The sequence below is a fragment of the Mustela lutreola genome, chromosome 6 (assembly GCF_030435805.1).
Source record: "Mustela lutreola isolate mMusLut2 chromosome 6, mMusLut2.pri, whole genome shotgun sequence".
NCBI lineage: Eukaryota > Metazoa > Chordata > Mammalia > Carnivora > Mustelidae > Mustela > Mustela lutreola.
In genome coordinates this window covers 33824280-33849249 of record NC_081295.1, presented here as the reverse complement: position 1 = coordinate 33849249, position 24970 = coordinate 33824280, and the positions used below count along the sequence as shown (strand labels likewise).

The 24970-nt window shown below is 37.2% G+C and overlaps 1 protein-coding gene across 9 annotated transcripts in view; it reads left to right on the top strand.

Moving 5' to 3' along the window:
- KLHL32 (kelch like family member 32) overlaps positions 1-24970 on the top strand; it is a 248709-nt gene that overhangs the window by 204106 nt on the left and 19633 nt on the right. For 8 of the 9 annotated variants that reach the window (XM_059177034.1, XM_059177032.1, XM_059177031.1 and 5 more), the window contains 3 exons: positions 574-632; positions 3926-4118; positions 5827-5921. In XM_059177034.1, the coding sequence (XP_059033017.1) occupies positions 574-632; positions 3926-4118; positions 5827-5921 (347 nt within the window). Of the gene's footprint in view, positions 1-573; positions 633-3925; positions 4119-5826; positions 5922-24970 lie in introns of those variants that run through there. The other variant, XM_059177038.1, reaches the window with a different exon arrangement.

Genomic DNA, 24970 nt, shown 5'->3' with positions numbered 1-24970 from the left:
TGTGGCTACTGGAAAATTTTAAATCGCATATATGACTCACATTGGGGGCTCTTGTTATATTCTTTTGGACAGCTGTGGCTCTAGATTTCTTTGGATAAGTCATGTCTTTTCTTAGATGTGGTTTCTCCGAAGAGATATCAAGATATCTTCTGTGTTGGCGTACAGAAGGTTAGAGCTGTAAAAATTGCCAGTTTAGCTAAGGACAGGAATTTCCCGTATAATTCTGTCGCAGGCATACATTGTGTGGAGATTTGTCTATGTGTGATGTTCATTCCCACTCCCTGCCATTCTTTGCCCCTCATTCTGGCCATGCAGAGCGGCTTGCCAGAACTGGGGCCTCTTGGAAATCTCAGCATACTTGTTGCTTGCTCTCAACTGGATTGCTTCAGAAATGTTTCTTGAAAATGAAACTGCTTCAACAATAAGCTTCTTAATTATGTCATGGGTTCACCACGAGGGTATACAAACAGATCCTCAGCAGTAGCTAATTTTCCTTTAATTGTATCTCATTCTTATGTTGGAATATCTTATTTCGTATTCATGAAAGCTCTAACACATGTTAATCCGTTACAGGTGGGGTAACTAACACAGCACAGTATCAGAACAGACTAATGGTGTATGAACCTAACCAGGTAAGAATCATATAAAAAAAACTCATTACCTTAATTAAAATGAATTTTAGAAGATTTCCACAGTAATTAGTAGTTGAAATGCCAAGTCTGTACATACGCATGCACCTTCAACTTGTGTAGAGAAAAGGAAGCATCTGGATAAACTGCCTTTTGGTTGCCTTTTTTTTTTTCCCTCACAAAATTTCAGCTCCTTTAGTTTTATGCGATACACGATGCTTAACTCTTTCAGAGTTTTGCATAATGTAGAAAAAAGGGGCGATAGGCTGATGAGTTAAATGCTCCTTATTCCCATTATCTCAAGTGGCTATTCATATTCAGAGGGATCCAAAGAAAGGATTTTGATTGACCTGTTATATGTCCTTTCAGAAGGCATCTCATTCCAAGAGGAGAACATGCTTATCGTTTCATTACTCCCAAATAAAATAATAACTTTTACTTAACTCAGTGTAGGCAGAATGTCTTTGAGGGGTGTCAAGGACAAGTCTGAAGTAGAAGTATCTGGAAAGTGTGAGGATGTTTCTCATCTGATAGCTAGTGCCTGAGCTGGAAGCATTCTGATGGTGTCTGTGCCTTGTTCTGCCCACTTGCCATCCACACTCAATGAGTTTTTTGTCCCCCAGAAAAGAACAATTTTTATTCTCTTTTCCTTCTACCAAAATATCTGTGGCCTTGGCACATGTTTTCAGGACTTTACCGTTTCTATGATTTTGGTAATGTAAATATTTTTCGTGATTATGACAGTCTTCCAAAATGATTTGATCTGGGAATTTAATATTCATCAGCTGGAGATAATGGAACATGAAACAACAGGTTGGCTTTGGCAGCCTGGGTCAGGGTCGGCCACGAAATGTGTGTCCTGATGACCTTAGTCGATCTGGTGTCTTTTTATTTCAACCTCATTTGATTCTGAATTTAATGAAGGTGTTTCTCTCTTTGCAAGTGTGTTTCCTGATGTATTAGAAGCTGTAGATTTCAGGGACCACATGTCTACGGGCCAGGTGTCTCAAGAGGGATCATTAATTTGCAGTTGCTTGAGTTCGGTGCACACGTGGTTAAAGAGGAGGAAGGTGTTAACATTTCTCAAATGAGTTCTGTTTCATGTTTGTACACACATGCTCTTTTTAAAAATTCTCCTGGCATATTGTTTACGGTGGGTACTGGCAAACATCACATCTGCTTGCATCTTGCTCAGAATCTCAATAACTCTATCATTCAGCCCTGGTGCTTATTTCTCTTCTAGGTCTTTGTGGAGAGTCGATAATGCCTGCCATCTGCCACAGAGCACATCGCTACCTGCCAACAGGCAGGCTGGGGTGACCTCTGCTTCCCCACTACTGATTAGCATTCACACGCTAGCTTATTAGGAGTGACCCCACCAGGCCTCTCTGTTTCTTTGCCTTTGCAGTGCTTGGCGGCTCACCTGGCAGGCACGGCAGTGAAGGAAGCTAAAGATATAATCAGGGGATGTAGGCAGGCTTTACAAACCAGATGGCGTCCACAGTCCTGTGGCAGGGGACCGGACTGCTAATGCAAACGTTGATTCCTAATACCAGAACGGGTTGCCTCCTAGAAAGCACCTAAGGAAGGCACCATCAGAGTTTTGAGTTAAATCCACTCATGTAAAATGTATCAAAGATATTTCTTTACAGAGTATCTGAAAGAAAGGTGTGGCTATCTTATTAAAGAAGACTTTTGATTGGAAAGAGATTCTTATGACACCTGTAAAAAGGGGGAGCAGATAGGTGCAAGCCTTTCAAACTGTACAAACCATTCTTTTTTTAAGTCTATCTTTAAAAGAGAAATTAGAAATGAGCTAGGAGATACGCTTTTAGTGAATGAACCTTTAGTGATGATTTCCTTATTCTTTTACAGCTTTGTGAACTGGTGAAACGCTTTGTATTAAAAACATCATATGTTCTTTCTATCGAAATCCAAATTTTTCTTGGCAAAAGGAATCTGCATTCCTCCTGTAGGTTAGTGTTTATATACAAAGGAAATGGTTAGATTTACTTACCTGTCCATTGCTTAGTTAAGGCTTAAAATTAAAGTCGTATTTGATTTTCATCTAATTTTGCATTTTAAATTAGATTTTTGAAAGAAGCCATATTGAAGAGGAGTTGAGCATTGTCTTTCTCAATGACCTAGAGTGACCTACAACCAAACAGTGGAGGTTTCACCATTCCTAAAGTTGTTTAAAATTTGGCCTTCTGCCAAAACAAATGTATGCCTAGAAATAACTTTTCCCAGTTTGGTAGACAATATGATTATAAATATGTTAAAAGGGATTAGGCAGGGCCGCCTGGGTGGCTCCATGGGTTAATCCTCTGCCTTCAGCTTAGGTCATGATCCCAGGATTCTGGGATCGAGCCTCACATCAGGCTCTCTGCTCAGCAGGGAGCCTGCTTCCCCCCCTTCTCTCTCTGCCTGCCTCTGCCTACTTGTGATCTCTGTCTATCAAATAAATAAATAAAATCTTAAAAAAAAAAAAAAGGGACTAGGCAGCATGAGACTTTGTTGTGACACCAGATCTTTGCTCTTCTATTGATCTTGGGAGGTTAATTTTGGAAAGAATAGCAGAATCACCCTAGCCCTAGTTTATGTAGAGGCCTTGGGTAACCAGTGATTACTATCACAATAATTTTTTTAAAGTGTGTGTTTATTGGACATTATGTGGCGCTCTTCTAAATGTTGTGTATTAACTAATTTAATCATCACAACAAGCTTTCAGGTACAGTATGACTCTCCCCACTTTACAGATGAGGAAATAGGCACATAGAGGTTAAGTACTTTGCTCAAGGTCACACAAAGGTTATAAACTCAGGCATCCTGGATCCAGAGCCTGTTTTCTTAAATCATTACACCTAAAAAAAAAAAAAAAATTACACCTAGTCATGTGCTTTCACTCAAGCAATTTGCATGAGTAAGTTCTCTCAATTGGGTGAGGGAACCATCATGAAAATTTCTATATTCTCATGTGCTTCCCTTATAAAATGCAAATACCCTATAAAATGCAACCCAAACAAGAGGAAATGCCTTTGTACATTGCAAAATACAGCTGGAATATATGGTTCTTCTATATATAAAATATGGTTCTTCTATAATTGTTTTCAGGCAAGAAGCCTGTACCTTTCAAAATATGTAAGCAACATTCTAGTAGAATGGAATAGACAAAGCAGAGTCCCAGCTCTTAACGAGGCACTGCTGTTTTCTGCTTCAGAGGTCTGCTGTTAACAGAGTCCACCTGAATTTATTTATTTATTTATTTATTTATTTATTTATTTATTTTTTCTCAGAATAAATGGATAAGCCGCAGCCCTATGTTGCAGAGAAGGGTCTACCATTCCATGGCTGCTGTTCAAAGAAAGCTTTATGTTCTTGGAGGCAATGACTTGGACTACAACAACGACCGGATCCTTGTGCGGCATATAGATTCTTACGACATAGACACTGACCAGTGGACGCGTTGTAATTTCAACCTGTTGACTGGCAAGTACTTTTGACTAAGTAAATCAGGAAAGGTAGAGATTCAAGAAATAGCCACTCTTGTTTTCTTACACATCTTCAGTGCCTCCCTATCTTCAGTGCATGATGGCAGAACAACTTGTGTTCATTTACCGGAAAGATTTGTCTCTTGACATTATTTGTCTTACAAAATGTGACTCAGTCAAATGGCTGAGCTATTTTCTCAAGGTCTCTGTTACCTTTGTGCATCTTCTCACTTGGCTGAGAGAGGTCTGTCAGGTCCTTTCTTGTCAATAAATATGCACGTAGGAACTTTGAGATGATTAGGAGGAACGGGGGAATTGATAACTTTACAGAAGCAACATATTTCTTTTCTTTTCACTTCTAGTCCTCTTTTATTTATTTTGAGGTCAGGCATCTGGTCTTCATTGTTTGTCACTGTCAGGTACGATTTCTGGCTGTATTCTCCTAACAACTAAATTTTAGAGCAGTTCTGTGCATAGGGGTTTGGTGGTGGTTCCGGCCACAGAGCAGTTCAAGCATTACCCAGGGCAACACTAGGTATGGACCCTCCTGATCCCAAAAGGGAATAAAAGGAAAGCAGTGAAAAATGTACCCATAAAGTTTCTTTATGGAGTTGAAAACTTTCTCTCCCTTGTCAGCGTACGTTGTAAACGTTCACAGGTGACCAGATCCCTTCTAAGCTGCTCTACCAAATAGGAAATTCACACACTCAACATGGTGGGCTGGACTGGCCCCTGAGGATATCTTCGTATGCTGAGTGGGGCGCTCGGCCCCTCACAGCTGCTGCTGGGGAGGCAACAGCAAGCGCGGACCCAGTGTGAGGGGGTTAGATGCTTTGTGCAGAGCTCCTGTTTTTGTGAAAATGATCTTTAAGGCCCACCTACAAGTACTTAACCCTCTCCGAGTTTCTGTGGTGGCACCTTAGTCCCTCCGTCCCTGGATCTGCGATTCTGTCCGCTGGAGGATCCGGCTTATTTATTACCACAGTCAATCCGGTGTCAGCCTATCAATAAAAAGAGACTCTCTTACTCTCAGATGGCCTCCAGGAAAGAATAGGTGGTAGTGAGTTATTCTGTCTTCTTTTTTTAAATGGGAGAGGAAGCTTTCATTATTCTGGCGTGTCAGTATCTAGAGACTACCCGGGCTGGTCCCAGATCGGGAACTTTAATACAGTCTTAAAACGGTTGTGTATGTAAAGAAAAGGAGGCTAGTAACTTTATCAATCTTTTCTGTCATTTGCCTTCATTTGGAGGACACTTGGGGCCTGGCGGCTTTATTGACTTCTTGGGGTTGCAGCTGTTACTTTACAAATGTAAGCGCTTGCTTTAAAAGCAATTATGGAGAAGTTTTGCATTTTGAAAATATACCTTGTTTCCACCGGCTGAAGGTAATTGGCATAAAATGGAGCATAGAACTCTTATTTTGTTATTGCTTATTATTGCTGTATTTAATGCTGTATTTACCCACTTGGCTGGCGAATAAGTGTTTTGGCTTGGTTCTGACCTGACACAGATTCATTCTCTGTGAACGCGTGGTTAATTCTTCCCTCTGAGTACTGGGAGGCGGTGATTAGTTGCCACAGAAATCCTGTGGAGCATACAAGTGTGCCACAGGGGGAACTTGTATCCTTCAGTGGCAAAAGGGTTAATTAAGACATGCAAGGAAATGGATTTATTTTTTTCTTTTTATTCAATTCTCTTTACTTTAGGCCAAAATGAATCTGGAGTTGCTGTCCATAATGAGAGAATATATTTAGTTGGTGGATATTCGATTTGGACAAATGAGCCTCTGGCTTGTATCCAGGTGAGTGGTTGAAGTTCCTTTTGAAGTTTGTTCAAGCGGTTCAGTGAGGTCACTTTGTGCAGTGCTGCTACTGAAGGAAGAGCTGTGTACATGTAGGAAAAGGTTTGAATTCCCTTTGTGCAGCGCGTTTAGACACTAAACTTCATCCTGCTTCCTAAAAATGACACCTAAGAAATGATGGAGCCCTAGTGAAAATAAAGATGGGGGGGGAGCTTTGAAAATCTATATGATTAATGAATAAATAGATAACATAAAAATAAAAAATAAAGTTTATCTGATACCATCCTGGAAATGGGGAAAGTGGGATAACTTTCTTTTTCTCATAAACCAAAAAAAAAAAAAGTAGTACCATCACGCTCCCAAAACTTTACAAACGCCTCCTTCCCACACAGTTGCTTTATTTTTTGTACCACAATTTGTTCATTCCAGAAAGTCCCACCTACGAAGGTGTTCTTCCTTCCTGGCAGAAATTGAGAGCAGTAGGGGTTTATGATTAGTCTGATGGAGAGAGCCTGTGCCCCCAGACAATAGCCTTGGCACAGCAGCCTGTGAGGAGCATAGGTGAGGCAGGTGCCAGATGAGCTTTTCAGAACAGTGATAGCTTTTGTTGATACACGTATTCAAGGTCTTATTATTTTATTTTTTACAATTGTTACCATAGTTGTTCCTCTGTTTTACGGGCTCTCTGATAATGTGTTGACATATATTAGGCCTGATTTACCCCTTGATCTCCAGAAAAATCTATCCTTAAAATTACCATTATTATCTAACCTCACCTTTAGGGAAGATTTTTTTAACCACTGCTTCATTATTTTTAATGTCACAGGACTATTCAAGATTTTAATTTTTTCTTCAGTTACATCTCATAAGGTATATATATATTCTCAAAAACTTTTCCATGTTGTCCCAGTTTTCAAAATTGTTGGCATAGGGCACCTGGGTGGTTCAGTTGGTTAAGCGATGGCCTTTGGCTCAGATCATGATTCCAGGGTCCTGGTATCAAGTTCCACATTGGGCTCCCCTGCTCTGTGGGGAGTCTGCTTCTCTCTTTCCCCCTGATTATGCACGCTCTCTCTCTCTGTCAAATAAATAAAATCTAAAAAAAAAAAAATGCTACCATATAGTTGTTTTGTTACCACTTAGTTATATCCCCTATTGTTTTCATAATATTGATTATTTTTTCTTCTCTTGATTTCTCTTGCCAGAAGTTTGTCTGGGTATTTAATATACTTCTCTTAACTAGATCTAAATCTGCAAGGATAGCCTAAGTATGAATGGATAGCCTAAGTATGAACAACATAATAAACAAGCTGGCCCTAATGGATGTGACTTCTGGATTCAATAAGATAGAGTGGGGGTTTTTTAAGTTTATTGAGATATTATTAACATTTAATATTGTATTATTAATTCAAGGTATACAAAAAATGTTATATATGTTTATATTGCTAATTGATTACCAAAGTAAGTTTAGTTGACATCCATAACCCGACATAGTTACAGAAGTTTTTTCTGTTTGTGATGAGAACTTTTAAAATCTATTCTCTTAGCAACTTCCAAATATTTAATGCAGTATGGGTAATTGTCATCACTGTGCTGTACATTACATCCCCAGGATTTATTTTTCTTATAAGTGGAGGTTTGTATCTTCTTTTTTATTGAATTCTATGTGAAATACAATACAACAGTAGCTTCAGGTATATAGCATAGTGATTCAACAAGTCTATACATTGCGCTGTGCTCACCATGGTGCTGACTACCATGTGTCACCATACAACGTTATTACAATATCATTGACTGTATTCCCTCTGCTGTGCCTTTTATCCCTGTGACTGCATAGTCCATCACTGGAAGACTGTATGTCCCATTTCCCTTCACCCATCTTGCACATTCCACTCACCCACCTTCCCTCTGGAAACTATCAGTTTGGTCTTTGTATTTGTAAGTCCCTTTCTTGCTTTGTTTGTTTTGTTTTGTTTTGTTTTGTTTTAGATTCTACATATAAGTGAAATCATATGATATATGTCTTTCTCTGACTTATTTCACTTAGCATAATATTCTCTAGGTCCATCCATAATGTCACAAATGGCAAGATCTCATTTTTTATGACTAATATTCCATTTTATATAGATAGATAGATAGATAGATAGATATAGATATAGATATATGATGATTAGGGAGGTTGAGCATTTTTTCATGTGTCTATTGGCCATATATACATCTTTGTTGGAAAAATGTCTGTTCAGGTTCTTCACCCACTCATTTTTTTAATCAAATTTTTTGCTGTTTTTTGATGTTGAGCTGTGTAAGTTCTTTACATATTTTGCATATTAAGTCCTGTCAGATATATCATTTGCAAATATCTTTTTCCATTCACTGGGTTGCATTTCCATTTTGTTGATGGCTTCCTTCACTGTGCAAAACTATTTTTTTTTGGTATAGTCACAATAGTTTATTTTTACTTTTGTTTCCTTTGCTTGAGAAAACATATATATAAAAAAAAGTTGTTAAGGCCAGTGTCTAAAGAGATTACTGCTTATGGTTTTTTCTTTTTTTTTTTTTAATTAATATGTAATGTATTGTTCTGCCTATGTTTTCTTTTAGGAGTTTATGGTTTCAGGTCACACATTTAGGTCTTTAGTGCAGTTTGAATTTATTTTTGTGTGTGTGAGGTAAGTGGCCCAGGTTCGTTCATTTTGCATGTAGCTGTCCAGTTTTCCCAACACCATTTATTGAAGAGACTGTCTTTTCTGCATTGTATGTTCTTGTCTCCTTTGTCATAGATTAATTGACCTTGTGAATGTGAGTTTATTTCTGGATTTTCTATCCTTTTGCATTGATCCATGTATCTATTTTTGTGCCACTACCTACTGTTTTGACTACTGTAGCTTTATAGTATATCTTGAAATTTAGGATTGTGATACTTCCAGTTTTGTTCTTCCTTTGTAAAATTGCTTTTGCTGTTAGAGGTCTTCTGTGGGGTTCCATACAAATTTTAGTATTCTTGGTCTACTTCTGTGAATAATGCTGTTGGTTTTTTGATAGGACTGCATTGAATCTATAGATTGCTTTGGGCAATATAGACATTTTAATGATCTCGATTCTTCCAATCCATTAACATGGTGTATCTTTCCATTTGTTTATGATACCATCATTCTTCTTTATTAGCATTTTATAGTTTTCAGAGTACAGGTCTTGTATCTTTTTGGTTAAGTTTATTTCTAGATATTTTATTCCTTTTTGTTTATTGTTAATGGAATTGTCTGCTTAATTTCTGTTTTGCTACTTTATTATTGGTGTCTAGAAATGCAAAAAATTTTTGTGTATTTATTTTGTATTTTGTGACCCTACTGAATTCATTGATCAGTTTTCATAGTTTTTTGGTAGAGTCTTTAGAGTTTTCTATGTATGGTATCATGTCATCTGCAAATAGAGACGGCTTAAATTCTTCCTTACCAACTTGGATGCCTTTTATTTCTTTTCTAATTGCTGTGTCTAGGGCTTTGATTCTTATGTTGAATAGAAGTGACAAGAGTAGACATCCTTGTTTTGATTCTGATCAAGAGGAAAAGTTATCAGTTTTTCCACATTGAGATTGATGTTAACTGTGGGTTTGTAATATATGGCTTTTATTATGTTGAGGTACGTTCTCTCTAAATTCACTTTGTTGAGAGTTTTTATCATGAAAGGATGTTGAATTTTGTCAAATGCTTGTTCTGCATCTATTGAGATAATCATATGATTTTTAATCCTTCATCTTGTTAATGTGGTATATCATGATGATTGATTTGCAAATACTGAATCATCCATGCATCCCCAGAATAAATCCCTCTTGATTATGATAAATCTTTTTTTATTGTATTGCTGAATTCGGTTTGCTAAACTTTTAGTGAGGGTTTGTTTTTTTTTTTTTTTTTTTAAGATTTGCTTATTTGAGAGAGAAAGAGAAAAAGGGGGTGTGGAGTGGGACAGAGGGAGAGGAAGAGAGATCTCCAGCAGACTCCACACTGAGTGCAGAGCCCAACAAAGGGCTCAGTCCCATGACCCTGAGATTGTGACCTGAGCTGAAACCAAGAATTAGGTGCTCAACCAGCTGAGCCACCCAGGCACTCCATCTTTTGTTGAGAGGTATCATGGATATTGGCCTGTAGTTTTCTTTCTTTGTACTGCCTTTGTCTGGTTTTGGTATCAGGATAATGCTGGCCTTCTAGAATATATTTGGAAGTTTTCATTCCTCTTCTACTTTTAAGAATAGTTTGAAGAGATTAGTGAATAATGATTCTTTAAATCTTTGGTAGAAGTCACTTGTAAACTCATATGCTCTTTTACTACTTGTGCATTTTAACCTTCATTTAGCTTTATTAATGATTACCCTACTGCCTTTCTGTATACCTATTGCATTTTTTTTCCTTTCATAGTTTTATTCTAATTACAGCCTCTTCCACTTAAGTCCTTTTAATGTTTCTTATAAGGGTGGTTTGGTGGTGAAGAACTCTTAACTTCTGTTTGTCTGGGAAACTATCTCATCTCAATTTTGAATGGTAACCTTGCCAGGTGGAGTATTCTTGGTTGTAGGTTTTTTCTTTTCAGTACTTTGAATCTATCATGTTACTCTCTTACTGCCTACAAATTTTCTACTGAAAAGTCAACTGATAGCCTTCTAATGTTTTCCTTTTACATAAATAGTTGCTTCTGCCTACCTGTTTTGAAAATTTGCTGTTTATTTTAAATCTTTGATATTTTAATTATTATGTATCCTGGTACTGACCTCTTTGGGTTCATCTCATTTTTTGTGTTGCGTGGGCTTGAATATGTTTCCCTCTTCAGGTTAAGGGAGTATTCAACTATTGTGTCTTTTTAAAAGTTATTTATTTATTTATTGACGATTTTATTTACTTATTTGACAGAGAGAGAGAGATCACAAGTAGGCAGAGAGGCAGGCAGAGAGAGAGGGGGAAGCAGGCTCCCTGCTGAGCAGAGAGCCTAAGGTGGGACTAGATCCCAGGACCCTGAGATCACGACCCGAGCTGAAGGCAGAGGCTTAACCCACTGAGCCACCCAGGCGCCCCTTGTGTCTTTTAAAAAAAGATTCCTGCCCCCTTTCTATTCTCTTCTTCTTGGGATCCCTGTAAGGCGAATATTTATTTGTTCACTTGAAGGTGTCTCCAAGATCTCTTAACTATTCTCGCTTTTTGAAATTCTTTTTTCTTTCTGCTGCTCATCTTGAGTGCGTCCCCCTAACCTACCAGAATGCTGATCTATCGTGCATCTACTAATCTACTGTTGATTTCCTTTAGTATATACTTCATTTCAGTTATTTTTCAATTCTCATTGGTTCTTTTTTATAGTTTTTATTTATTGAAGTTCTTACTGAGTTTAACCATTCTTCTTTCTGTCCAGGGAGCATTTTTATTACCATTATTTTGAACTCCATATCAGGTAGATTGGCTATCTCTATTCTATACAGTTTTCTGAAGTTTTGTCTTATTCTTTGATTTGGAGCATATTCTTCTGCCTCTTCATTTTGATCGACTTTCTGTATTTGTTGTTTTGAATTAGGCAGAATAGTTACTTCTAAACTTGAAGGAATGGTCTTGTGTATGCTTGTGCTCTGTGTAGACTGTGTGTGCCTGGTAATTTTAGCTAGCTGGATGGAGTTCAGCTGATGGGGCTGGGAGTTCCAGGGCCTTCTATGCAGGGCTTGCCTTGTTGAGACGGTCTAAGCTGAGATGGGCCTGGGTCAGTAAAACAATTTTTACTTTTAAAATTGTTCATTTTATTAAATAATCTAGAATGTCAGACCAGTGCATTGGTCTGACACTTCTTCCCTGTCCCACAGCATCCCCAGGAAGCGTAGGGGCATGGGATTCGGTCAGGCTCCAGCGCTCCCTTTATTCAAGACAGCATGGAAAGAAAGCCCAAAGGCAGATCCTTGCGTTCATCTTTCAACCGCCTCTAAAGGGGAAGAGGTCTCAAACCCAAATGGTCCCCATGAAATTATGTAGAACGGGGCAGACACGGAAGACACCAGTCCACACTCTCCCAACTCTCACTCTTAGGATTATTTCTAGTTTGGAAAAGGGGGAAAAAAACAGATGAACTATAATAAAAATGAAGTGAGCATTTTTTTTTTTACATTTTTTTTTCTTAAGATTTTATTTATTTACTTGAGAGAGAGACAGTGAGAGAGAGCACATGAGCGAGGAGAAGGTCAGAGAGAGAAGCAGACTCCCCATGGAGCTGGGAGCCTGATGTGGGACTCGATCCCGGGACTCCAGGATCATGACCCGAGCCGAAGGCAGTCGTCCAACTAACTGAGCCACCCAGGCGCCCCTGAATTGAGCATTTTTAAGAAAACATTGATGGAAACATCTGAACTCAACTCCAGAAAAAAGTGCTACCAAGGGAAAATAAAGTCCTGAATTCCTGAAATGGGCTCTAAGAACTAGCTGGAGAAGGATCCTCCAGGAATGAACCCTAAGAGCTCTGGACACTGTAGCAGGTCAGCAGACCTGGGCCCACCAGCCATGTGACCTGAGGCCAGGGGCCCCAGCGGCAGCAGCAGTCCCAGCGGCGGCAGCAGCAGTCCCAGCGGCGGCAGCAGCCCCTCACAGAGTACTTTCCAGGGTGTTATAGTTGTCCTTAAAGCTCTTCAGTTCAAGGAAGTGCTTGGCACGTTTACTCTTCTGACTGGAGGGGAGGTATGTCACCTGGATGGTCGCCGGGGAGACTTCAGGAGACTGGGTCGTCTTTGGCCGCCAACTGGTGCTGTCGTTGCGAACTCCCACTTCGTGCTTTGACCACAGTAGCCAGCTCGCTCAGGGCCTCCTGGTAGCGCAGGTACTCACTCTGGCCAAAGACCCCGGTTCACTGAGGCAGTATGCCGGCTAGAGGTCCCAGACACTGCTTCTGACCACTCTGTCAGATGAGATCATACAATACTTATCTTTTTCTGCCTTATTTCACTTATCATAATGCGGTCATGGTCCCAGATTACCTTCTTTTTTATGGCCAGGTATTATTCTGTTGTACGTGTGTGTGCACACATGTGTGTATGATCACATTTTCTTTATCCATTCATTCATTGATAGACATTTAGATTGTTTCTATGTTTCTATGTCTTGGCTGTTACAAATAATGCTGTAGTGAACATGGGGACACAGATATCTTTTCAAGACAATGGTTTCATTTCCTTTAGATATATACCTAGAAGCGGAATTCTGGATCATATGGTAGTTTTATTTTTAGTTTTTTGAGGAAACCTCCATACTGTTTTCTATAGTGGCTGTACCAACTTATGTTTCTCCCAGTGGTGTATTAGGGTTTCCTTTTCTCTATATCCTCACCAAAACTTATTTCTTGTCTTTTGAATGACGGCTATTCTAACAGGTGTGAGGCAACATCTTATTGTGGCTTTGATTACTGTTTCCCTCATGATCAGTGATGTTTACCCATTCATGTGCCTGCTGGTCATTTTTATGTCTCTGGAAAAAATGTCTCTTCAGAAACTCTGCTTTTTCTTAAGCAAACATTTTCCCCCTGTGAGTTTTAGGAGTTCTTTATAGTGTTTTGGATATTAATCCCTTATCAAATGTATGCTATTCAAATATATTCTCCTGTCTGATAGTTTGTCTTTTTATTTTGATGACCGTTTCCTTTGATGTGTAGAAAAGTTTTAGTTTCATGAAGTAGTCCTACTTATTTATTTTTTCTTTTATTGCTTTTGCTTTTGATATTAAATCCAAAAAGTCATTGCCAAGATCAATGACAAGGAGTTTACTTCTGTTTTCTTCTAAGACTTCTATGGTTTCATATCTTATGTTCAGTCTTTCATCCGTTTTGAGTTGATATTTTTGTGTATGGTGGAAGATAAATGTCCAGTTTCATCATTTTGTATGTGGTTGTCCAATTTTTCCAACACTTTTTATTGAGCAGACTGTTCTTTCTCTCATTTGTTTATTCTTGGCTCCTTTGTCATAAATTAATTGACTGTATATGTGTGGCTTTACTTCTGGGCTCTCTCTTTGGGTCCATTGATCTATGTGTCTATTTCTATGCTTCTACCATGCTTTTTTATTTACTATAACTTTGTAATATAGTTGAAATCAGAAAGTATGATGTCTCAAACTTAGTTCCACTTTCTCAAGATTGCTTTGAAAATTTGGGTTCATACAAAAAAATAACTCAAATACAAATTTGAGGTTTTTTTCGTTTTCTGTGAAAAATGCCATTGGAATTATGATAGGGATTACATTGCTTTCAGTAGTATGGACATTTTAATAATATTAATTTTCCCAATCAAGGAGCAAAGCATAGCTTCTTATTTATTTGTGTCTTCTTCAGTTCTTTCACCAATGTCTGATAGTGTCCAGTGTACAGATCTTTCTCCTCCTTGGTTCACTTCATTCCTAGGCATTTTAATCTTTTTGCTACAATGATAAATGGGATTGCTTTCTTATTTTCTCTTTCTGATAGTTTGCTGTTCATGTATAGAAATGCAATTGATTTTTGTGTATTTATTTTGTATCTTATATCCTTACTGAATTTATTAGCTCTCACAGTTTTTTTGGCAGAGTCAGAGTTTTCTACATATAATATCATGTCATCTGCAAATAAAGATCATTTTATGTCTCCCTTTTTGATTCGGATGTTTATTATTTCTTGTATAATTGCTTTGGCTAGGATTTCCAATATAATGTTGAATAAAAGTGGCAAGAGTGGGAATACTTGTCAAGTTCCTAATCTTAAAGGAAAAGCTTTTAGCTCTTCACTGTTAATTGTGATGTTAGATGTGGTCTTGTTTTATATGGCTATTATTATGTTGAGGTAGGGTCTGTAGATGCCCAGTTTTTTAAGAGTTTTTTATCAGGAATGAATGTTGAATTTTCTCAAATGTGTTTTTTGCATCTATTAGATTATCATTTGATTTTTATCTTCATTTTGTAAATGTGGTGTATCACATTGGTTGAATTGATGTGTTGAACCATCCTTGTGTTGCTGGATATCAATCCACTTGAACATAATATATAACACTTTCAATGTATTGTTGAATGCAGTGTGCTAATATTTTCTTGAGGATTTTTGCATCTATATTCATTAGGGATATTGGACTATAATTTTCTCTAGTGTGCTTGTGTGGTTTTGGCATTAGGGTAATGCTAACCTTGTAAAACATATGTGGGAATGTTCCCTTTTATTTTTTAGGAGCAGTTAAGGATTGGTATTAATTCTCTTTTAAATATTTGGTGGAATTTGCTAATGAAGTATCTAATCCTGGGTATTTCTTTGTTGATTTTTGATTACTTCTCTTTATTAGTTCACTTATTATTCATTATTCATTTATTATTCATTCTCTTTATTAGTAAGTGCTCTGTGCAGATTTCCTATTTCTTCATGATTTAGTCATGTTGGGTTGTATATTTCTAGGAATTCATTTATTCTATGTTGTTGAATTTATTGTTGTATAATTGTAATAATAATTTTTTATGTTTCTTTGTATGGTATCAGCTGTAATGTTTCCACTTTTATCTCTAATTGTCCCTTCTCTTTGTTCCTTGGTAAGTCTAGCCACAGATTTGTCTATTTCGTTTATCTTTTCAAAAAAAGCAGCTCTTAAGTTTTACTGACCTTTGCTATTTTTAGTCCTTCTTTGTTTTCATCCTAATCTTATGTTCTTACTTTGTTGTTCTTTTTTTAGATCCTTGGCCTGTAAAGTTAGATTTTTTTTTCTTAATTTAGGTATTTATCACTATGAGCTACACTCTTAGAACTGCTTTACCTACATCCCATAAGTTTTAGAATGCTTTGTTTCTGTTTTCATTTATGACAGTTTCTGATTTTCTTTGACCCACTGGTTTTTTAATAGCATGTTGTTTAAGCAAATATTTGAATTTTCCAGTTTTTCTTCTTGTAATTTCTAGTTTCATACCATCATGGTTGGAAACGATGATTCATATGATTTCAACCTTCTTAAGTTTGTTAAGAATTGTTTTGTGTTCTGCTATGTGATCTGTCCTGGAGAATGTTCCAGGTTATATTTTTATTAAGTGTACATGGAAAATTTATAAAAACAAATCAGGTACTAAAATTAAGAAAGCATATTTCAAATATTAAGCATTGCATAAACTATAATCTGTAACTACAATACAATTAAGGTAAAACTTAACAAAAAGTTAAATAAATCCCTATATGTTTGGAAATAATTAAACACATTGCTATGTAATCTATAGGCCAAAGAAGACATCATGATGGAAGTTTAAAAAATAACCAGAACAGAGTGATAATGAAAATACATAGCAAAGTTTATGGGCTAGATATAGCTCAATAAGTTAGAAAATGAACCAAAAAAAAAACCTCAAAGTAGAAGGGGAGAGACAATAAGAACTGAGAGGAAACTACTGAACTAGAAGAGAGTAACACAATAGAAAAAAATATTAAAGACACATGTTAGTTCTTTTAAAAAGCATGAAATTTTTTAAAGCGTTTTAGTTAATTGAAGGGTGTTTTGTGTTACAAATTGGACCCTTTTTTGGGGGGGATAACAAACAGTTTTCTCTTAAGGAGTGTGTCTGATCTTCTATCTAAGCATTAATTAATCAGTTTTCACTGCCTTTAGGATTACTTTTTGTTTTTACTTTTCAGAATTCTAAAAAATACAACTGGGCAACAAGTAGTGCTCTGTAATGCTGGAACCCTGGTTTTTAAGTAGCTTTGGGAGCCTTCGTTTGACTACATGCACCATGGAAACAAGTTTGGCTTTATTACAAAGCCACACATTTAAAATATATGTATGGAACTATTTCTACTAAAGTATTAAAATAGCTCAGGAAATAGTAATCAAGTTAAAATGATAACTGGTCATATACAGTAATCAATTTCTCATGACTTTGGAGTGTTCCCAAATAAATTGTTCTTCAAAAGATGAGGAGGGTTTGTGTGTATATTTTAAACCATGGAACATACTCTAGAGTTGTCTCAGGATGAAGGTGATTCTGAAGGAGACAATTTGTAAATATTTTGGTCAAGAACCAAAATATAGTGGAATGAATTTTACTTCTAAGATTGGACAATGTTCTAAATACTGATTTTATCAAAGTATTTTAACTCTAGTATAATTAACATACAGTTTTATATTAGTTTCAGGTTTACCATAGAGTTTATATTAGTTTCAGGTTTACCATATACCAATTCTATTCATTACTCAGTGCTCATCATGGTAAGTGTACTGTCAATCCCCTTCGCATATTTCACCCATCCCCCTACCCACTTTGCCTCTGGTAATAATCAGTTCTCTAAGTTGAGAGTCTGTTTTTTTGGTTTGTCTTTTTTTTTTTCTTTGTTGGTTTATTTTGTTTCTTAAATTCTATATGTGATTGAAATCATATGGTATTTTTCTCTGACTTATTCCACTTGTCATTATACTCTCTAGATCCATTGATGTTGTTGCAAATGGCAAGATTTCATTCTTTTTGTGGCTGAGTAATAGTCCATTTTGTATATATACCACACCTACTTTATCCATCTAAGAGTGGGCATTTATGCTCTTTCCATAATTTGGCTATTGTAAACCAGGCTGCAATAAACACTGGGGTGCATATATCTTTTTAAATTGGTGTTTTTGTATTCTTTGTGTAAATACCCAGGAGTGGAATTACAGGATCATATGGTAGTTCTCTTAATTTTTTTGAGGAACCTCCATACGGTTTTCTACAATGGTTGCATAGCTTTGCATTCTCACTAACTGTGCACAGAGTACTTTTTCTTACATTCTTACCAAAAAAAATTTTTTTGTGTTTTTTATTTTAGGCTATATGACCTCACATATCATTCATATATATATATATATATATATATATATATATATATATATATATATATATATTTAGCTATATGACCTCACAGGTGTGAGGTCACAGCTCATTGTGGTTTTGATTTGCATTTCCCTGTTTATGAGTAATGTTGAATGTCTTTTCATGTCTGTTGGTCTTCTGTGTGTCATCTTTGGAGAAATGTCTGTTCATGAGGTGCCTGGGTGGCTCAAGACCCATGTCAGGGCTCTGTGCTCAGTGAGGAGTCTGCTTAAGGTTTCTCTTCCTCTCCTTCTTCCCCTCCCTCTGCTTGTGCATATTCTTTCTCCCTCTCTAACATAAATAAATAAATATTTAAAGAACAAAGAAATGTCTGTTCATGTCTTCTACCATTTTTTAATTGGATAATTTCTGGGAGGTATTAAGTTGTAGAAATTCTTTATATATATTGGATACTAAAGTATTTTTTTTTAAAGATTTTATTTATTTATTTGACAGAGATCACAAGTAGGCAGAGAGGCCGGCAGAGAGAGAGGAAGGGAGGCAGGCTCCCTGCCGAGCAGAAAGCCTGATGTGGGGCTAAATCCCAGGACCTTGGGATCATGACCTGAGCTCTAGGCAGAGGCTTTAACCCACTGAGCCACCCAGGTGCCCCTGGATACTAAAGTATTATAAACGATGCCATTTGCAAATATCTTCTCCCATTCAGTGTATTGTCTTTTAATTTTGTCGATTGTTTGCTTTGCTGTGCAGAAACTTTTCATTTTGATGTAGTCCTAATAGTTTTTTGTTTGTTTGTTTGTTTTCCTTACATTAGGAGACTGATCTAGTAAAATGTTGCTATGGCTGATGTCAGAGAAATTACTGCCTATTCCTCTCTTCTAGGATTTGTATGGTTTCATGTCTCACATTTAGATTTTTAATCCATTTTGAGGTTTTTTTGGTGTGTGTGTATGGTATAAGAAAGTGGTCCAGTTTCATTCTTTTGCACATAGCTGTCCTGTTTTCCCAGCACCATTTGTTGAAGAGACTGTCATTTTCCTGTTGCATATTCTTGCCAATTTTGTCAAAGAATCGAATGACCATATAATTGTAGGTTTATTCCCAGGCTCTATATTCTGTCCGTTGATCTATGTGTCTGTTTTTGTGCCAGTACCATATTGTTTTGATTACTACAGCTTTATAGTATATCTTGAAATATGAGATTGTAATACATCCAGTTTTTGCTCTTATTTTCAAGATTTTCTTGGCTGTTTGTGGTTTTTTGTGGTTCCATACAAATGTTAGGATTCTTTGTTCTAGTTTTATGAAAAATGCTATTGGAATTTTGATAGCGATTACATTGAATCTGTAGATTGCTTTGGGTAGTATGGACATTTGTTCTCCCATTCCGTGAGCATGGAATATCTTTCTATTGTGTCCTCTTCAATTGCCATCACCAATGTTTTATAGTTTTCCATGGACCAGTCTTTCACTCTGTGGTTAAGTTTATTCTTAGGTATTCTATTTTTTTGTGTGTAGTTATAAATGGGAATGTGAATATTGAGCCACTCTTGCATCCCAGGAATAAATACCACTTGATTGTGGTGATTGATATTTTTAATATATTGTTGGATTTTTGCTAATATTTTATTGAGGATTTTTGCATCTATGTTCATCAGAGATATTTGCCAGCAATTCTCTTTTTTTATAGTGTCTTTATCTGGCTTGGTATCAAAGTAATACTGGTCTCATAGAATGAATTTGGAACTTTCCTTCCTCTTCTTACTTTTTGGAATAGTTTGGAAGAATAGTATTAATTCTTAAATGTTTCATAGAATTGACCTGTTAAGCCGTCTGGCCCTGGAATTTTGTTTGTTGAAAGTTTGGTGATTACTGGTTCAATTTAATTGTCATCAGTTTAAATTTTTTTATTTCTTCCAGATTCAGTTTTGGGAGGTTATGTGTATCTAGGAATTTATCCATTTTTTCTAGGTTCTCCAGTTTGTTGGCATGTAATTTTCCATAATATTCTCTTATAATCCTTTGTATTTTTGTAATATTGGTTTAATTTCTCCTTTTTAATTTCTGATTTTGTTTGAGTCCTCTCTCTTTTTTTCTCTTTCAGCAGTCTGGTTAAAGTTTTGTCAATTTTCTTGATCTTTACAGAGAACCAACTTCTGATTTCATTGTTTGTTTGGTTTGTAGTGTCTATTTCATTTATTTCTGCTGTAATCTTTATTATTTCCTTCCTTATACTGGTTTTGAGTTTTAGTTTTTCTTCTTTTTCTAGCTCCTTTAGGTGTAAGGTTAGATTGTTTGAGATTTTTCTTACTTCATGACATAGGCCTGTATTGCTGCTATAAACTTCCTTCTTAGCACAGCATTTTGGACCATTTTGTTATCATTTTCATTTGTTTCCATGTATTTCTTTTTTTTTTTTTTTTTTTTTTTTATAAACATATATTTTTATCCCCAGGGGTACAGGTCTGTGAATCACCAGGTTTACACACTTCACAGCACTCACCAAATCACATGCCCTCCCCAATGTCCATAATCCCAACCCCTTCTCCCAAACCCCCTCCCCCCGGCAACCCTCAGTTTGTTTTGTGAGATTAAGAGTCACTTATGGTTTGTCTCCCTCCCAATCCCATCTTGTTTCATTTATTCTTCTTCTACATATATTTCTTTTTTTAAGTAAGCTCTGTACCCTGTGTGGGGCTTGAACTCATGACCCCGCAACCAAGAGTTGCATGCTTTCCTGACTAAACCAACCATACATCCTTCCATGTATGTTTTTGATTTCTTTTGTCCCCCCTTTTTAAAATTTCTGCTTGTTCCATTCATTGTTTAGTAACATGTTCTTTAACCTCCATGTATTTATGTACTTTCCAGATTTTTTTCTGGTGGTTGATTTCTAGTAATACAGTGTTCTATGCATTTTCAGAAAAAAATGCATAGTATGATTTCAATCTTTTGAATTTGTTGAGACTTACTTTGTGGCTTAACATGTGATCTGTTCTGTGAATGCTCCATGTACACTTGAAAAGAATATGTATTCTGTTGTTATAGGATGGAATGTTTTGAATGTATCCAATGCGTCATTCAAAGCCACTGTTTCCTTATTGATTTTCTGTTTGGATGATCTGTAGATTGGCATAAGTGGGGTTTTGAAGTTCCATATTATTATTGTATTATGTCAATTATTTCCTTTATGTTTGTGATTAGATGCTTTAGGAATTTGGGTGCATCATTATTTATAATTGCTATAAATTCTGTTGCCTTTATGATTATGTGAGGTCTTTATCTCTTGTTACAAAGTTTGTTTTCAAGTTTATTTTGCCTGATGTAAGTATTGCTACTCTGATTTTCTTTTCACTTCCATTTGCATGCTTTTCTATCCCTTCACTTTAGTCTGCATGTGTCTTCAGGTATGAAATGAGTCCCTTGCATGGGTATTTTTTTTTTCTTTAATCCACTTCATCACCTTTGTCTTTTGATTGAAGAGTTTAGTCCATTCACATTCAAGGTAATTATTGACAGGTATGTACTTGTTGCCATTTTGTTACTTATTTTATTACTGTTTTTGTAGTTCTTCTCTGTTCCTTTCTTTTGCTCTCTTCTTTCCTGGTTTGTTGGCTTTCTTTAGTGATTATACTTGGATTCCTTTCTCTTTATGTTTTTACGTATCTATTACTGGTTTTTGATTTCTGGTTACCATTATGTTCATATATAACATCTTATGCATATAGTGGTCTATATTAATTTGGTGGTCACTGAAGTTTGAATCCACATTAAAAACACAAAGTTTTTATGTCTCTCTCCCCTACATTTTAGGTACCCGGTGTCCTACTTCACATCCTCCTTTTACTTTGTGAATCCCTTGACTGATTCTTATAGATATACTTAATTTTACTTCTTTTGTGTTTCCTACTTTTTATTCTTGCTTATGGTCTTTCCTTTCTACTCATATAGTCCCCCCCCCTTTTTTTTTCATATAGCCCCATTTAATTCTTCTTTTTCCTTTTTTTATTTTTTAAAATATTTTATTTATTTATATGACAGAGAGAGAGAGAGATCACAAGCAGGCAGACAGGCAGAGAGAGCGGGAAGAGGCTCTCCACCGAGCAGAGAGCCCAATACGGGGGTTCAATCCCAGGACCTGAGACCATGACCTGAGCAGAAGGCAAAGGCTTTGACCAACTGAGCCACCCAGGCGCCCCAATCCCTTTTAACATTTCTTGTAAAGCTGATTAAGTTGGTCATGGATTCCTTTAACTTCTGTTTGTTTGGGGAAATTTTTATCTATCCTGAATGATAGCTTTATTGGATAGAATATTCTTGGCTGAAGGTTTTTTTGTTTTTTCTTTTAGCAATTCAAATAAAACATGCCACTCTAGTGTGGCCTGCAAAGTTTGTGCTGAAAAGTCAGCTGATACCCTTATGGGGTTTTTCTTGTAACTGTTCTCTTTTCTCTAGCTTGCTTTTAAAATTCTCTATCACTACTTTTTGCCATTTTAATTACTGTGTGTTTTGGTTATGTACCTCTTAGGGTTGAATTTTTTGAGGCCTCTCTGTAGCTCCTGGATCTGGATTTCTTTTTCCTTTCCTAGGTGTGGGAAGTTTTCAGCTATTATTTCTTTAAAGAAATTTTCTGTCTCCTTTTCTCTTTCTTCTCCTTCTGGAATCCCTTTGTTGTGAATGTTTTAAGTTTGATGGTGTTCCTGAGTTTTCTTAATCTATTCTCATTTATTATTATTTTTTTCTCTCTCTTGTTCAGTTTGATTGCTTTCCATCTCTCTGTTCCCCAGGTCACACATAGAACTATTCTTTTAATTCCTGCAGTCTACTAGTCATTCCATCTAGTGTGTGTTTTAATGTTAGTTATTGAGTTCTTTAACCCTGATTATTTATGTTTTCCCTTTATTGAGGGTCTCATTAAGGTCCTCCACTCTTTTCTCAAGTCAAGTATCTTTATGAGATTACTTTATTAAAAAGATTTTTTTAACATCTTAATTTTATTCTATTTTTTTTCAATGTTCCAAGATCCACTGTTTATGTACCACACCCAGTGCTCCATGCAATATGTGTCCTCCTTAATACCCACCACCAGGCTTACCCTTCCCCCAACTCCTCTCCCCTCCAAAACCCTCAGTTTCTCAGAATCCATAGTCTCTCATTGTTTATTTCCCCCTCTGATTTCCCCCAATTCACTTTTCCTCTCCTTCTCCTAATGTCCTCCATGTTATTCCTTATGCTCCACAAGTAAGTGCAACCATATGACAATTGACTTTCTCTGCTTGACTTATTTTACTCAGCATAATCTCGCCAAAGAAGACATACAAATGGCTAACAGACACATGAAAAAATGCTCATCATCATTAGCCATCAGAGAAATTCAAATCAAAACCACATTGAGGGCGCCTGGGTGGCTCGGTGGGTTAAGCCGCTGCCTTTGGCTCAGGTCATGATCTCAGGGTCCTGGGATCAAGTCCCGTATCGGGCTCTCTGCTCAGCAGGGAGCCTGCTTCCCTCTCTCTCTGCCTGCCTCTCCGTCTACTTGTGATTTCTCTCTGTCAAGTAAATAAATAAAATCTTTTAAAAAAAAAAAAAACCACATTGAGATACCACTTATATCAGTTAGAATGGCCAAAATTAACAGGACAAGAAACAACAAGTTTTGGAGAGGATGTTGAGAAAGAGAACCCCCTTACACTGTTGATCAGAATGCATATTGGCGCAGCCACTTTGGAAAACGGTGTGGAGATTCCTCAAAAAATTATGAGATTACTTTAAATTCTCTGAAGCATATTACATCTATTTCACTTAGGTCTCTTGCTGTCATTTTTGTCTTGTTCATTCATTTGGGACATGTTGCTCTGTGTCTTCATTTTATCTCTGTGTCTGTTTCTTTGTATTGGGAAAGTCAGCTATGTCTCTTGCTCTTAAGAGTAGTGGCCTTCTGAAGAACAGGCTCTGTTGCCTGTTCACCAGAACCTGGCATTTCATGGGATATCTCCTGTGTGTGTTGTATATGCCATGCTCTCGTGGCTGAGCTACATTCATCTTTAGCCTGGTCCTTCAGTGGTTCTCTTTGCCTGTTATAGGCAGTAACAATACTGGACCAGTCAGGGGCCACCTTGAGTTGGAGTTGGGTCAGGTCAGGCTTTTGTCAGAGCACAGTATCACTGGACTGCAGGGTGCTCTTCTTGTATTATTTCCTGAGAAGCTTTTGTTGGTGGTTGGGGTGTGCAATCAGAGCAGATGTCCAATCCCAGCCCACTGCTGGGCCTATAGTTGAACTGGTTTGTATGGTTTTCTTCCCTACTCCTTAGGGCAGGAGTGGTGGTGCTGGGAACCCCTGTTGGTGCTGCTTGCACACTGCCACACTTGTGGTACCACTTTGGATGGACTTTTGCTAAGAGTGTGTTGGAGGGAGTGAGTCTACAGGAGAATGCAAGGGTGGGTGTGGTGGTGGTGCATGTGATGTTAGCAAGGTTTGCACTGTTCTGCTTTGAGAGGAAGTCTATAGCCACTTTGGAAAACTCCTGCTAAAGCCAAGAGGCAGGGGCTGGGTCTGCAGGAGAGTACAGTGGTAGGAAGAGCTCTTAGCAAGCTACATGGAACTCTTTATGCTGAGATGATTCTTGCCAGGTGTCTATCTAGGCTGGGGTGCAGAGGAGGTAAATGGCACCTGCAAACTCTTTTGTTTCTAGAGAAATCTCCCAAAGATCTCTGCCCCTCCAGTGCCTGCTCTGATATTAATAAACACATCTCTAGCTCATATACCCCAAGCAACTTTCAAACTGCTGTTTCTATACTGTATCTCAGTGGGTCTGTTATGATGTATCTTTTTTTTTTTTTTAAGATTTTATTTATTTGACAGAGATCACAAGTAGGTGCAGAGAGCCCGATGCTGGACTCTCTCCGAAGACCCTGAGATCACGACCTGAGCCAAAGGTAGAGGCTTAACCCACTGAGCCACCCAGGCACCCTCTTATGATGTATCTTTAAGGGTATAGACATCATTTCCTATTGCCATCCTGTTCTCCCAGAGCTGAGTATGCTGTTTTTCAAAGTTCTAGGTGTTAAGCCCCCCTAATTTTAAGAACTCAAGAAGTGAAGCCCCTCTGGCTTTCAAAGCCGAATGTTGTGAAGCTTGACTTCCCAGTAGAGGTCCCCTTATGCCTGGGGGACCTCGTGTGGGGTCTGCTACTTCCCCTCTTGTACCTACAGCACTGCTTCCACCCCCAGACTGTCCTGAAT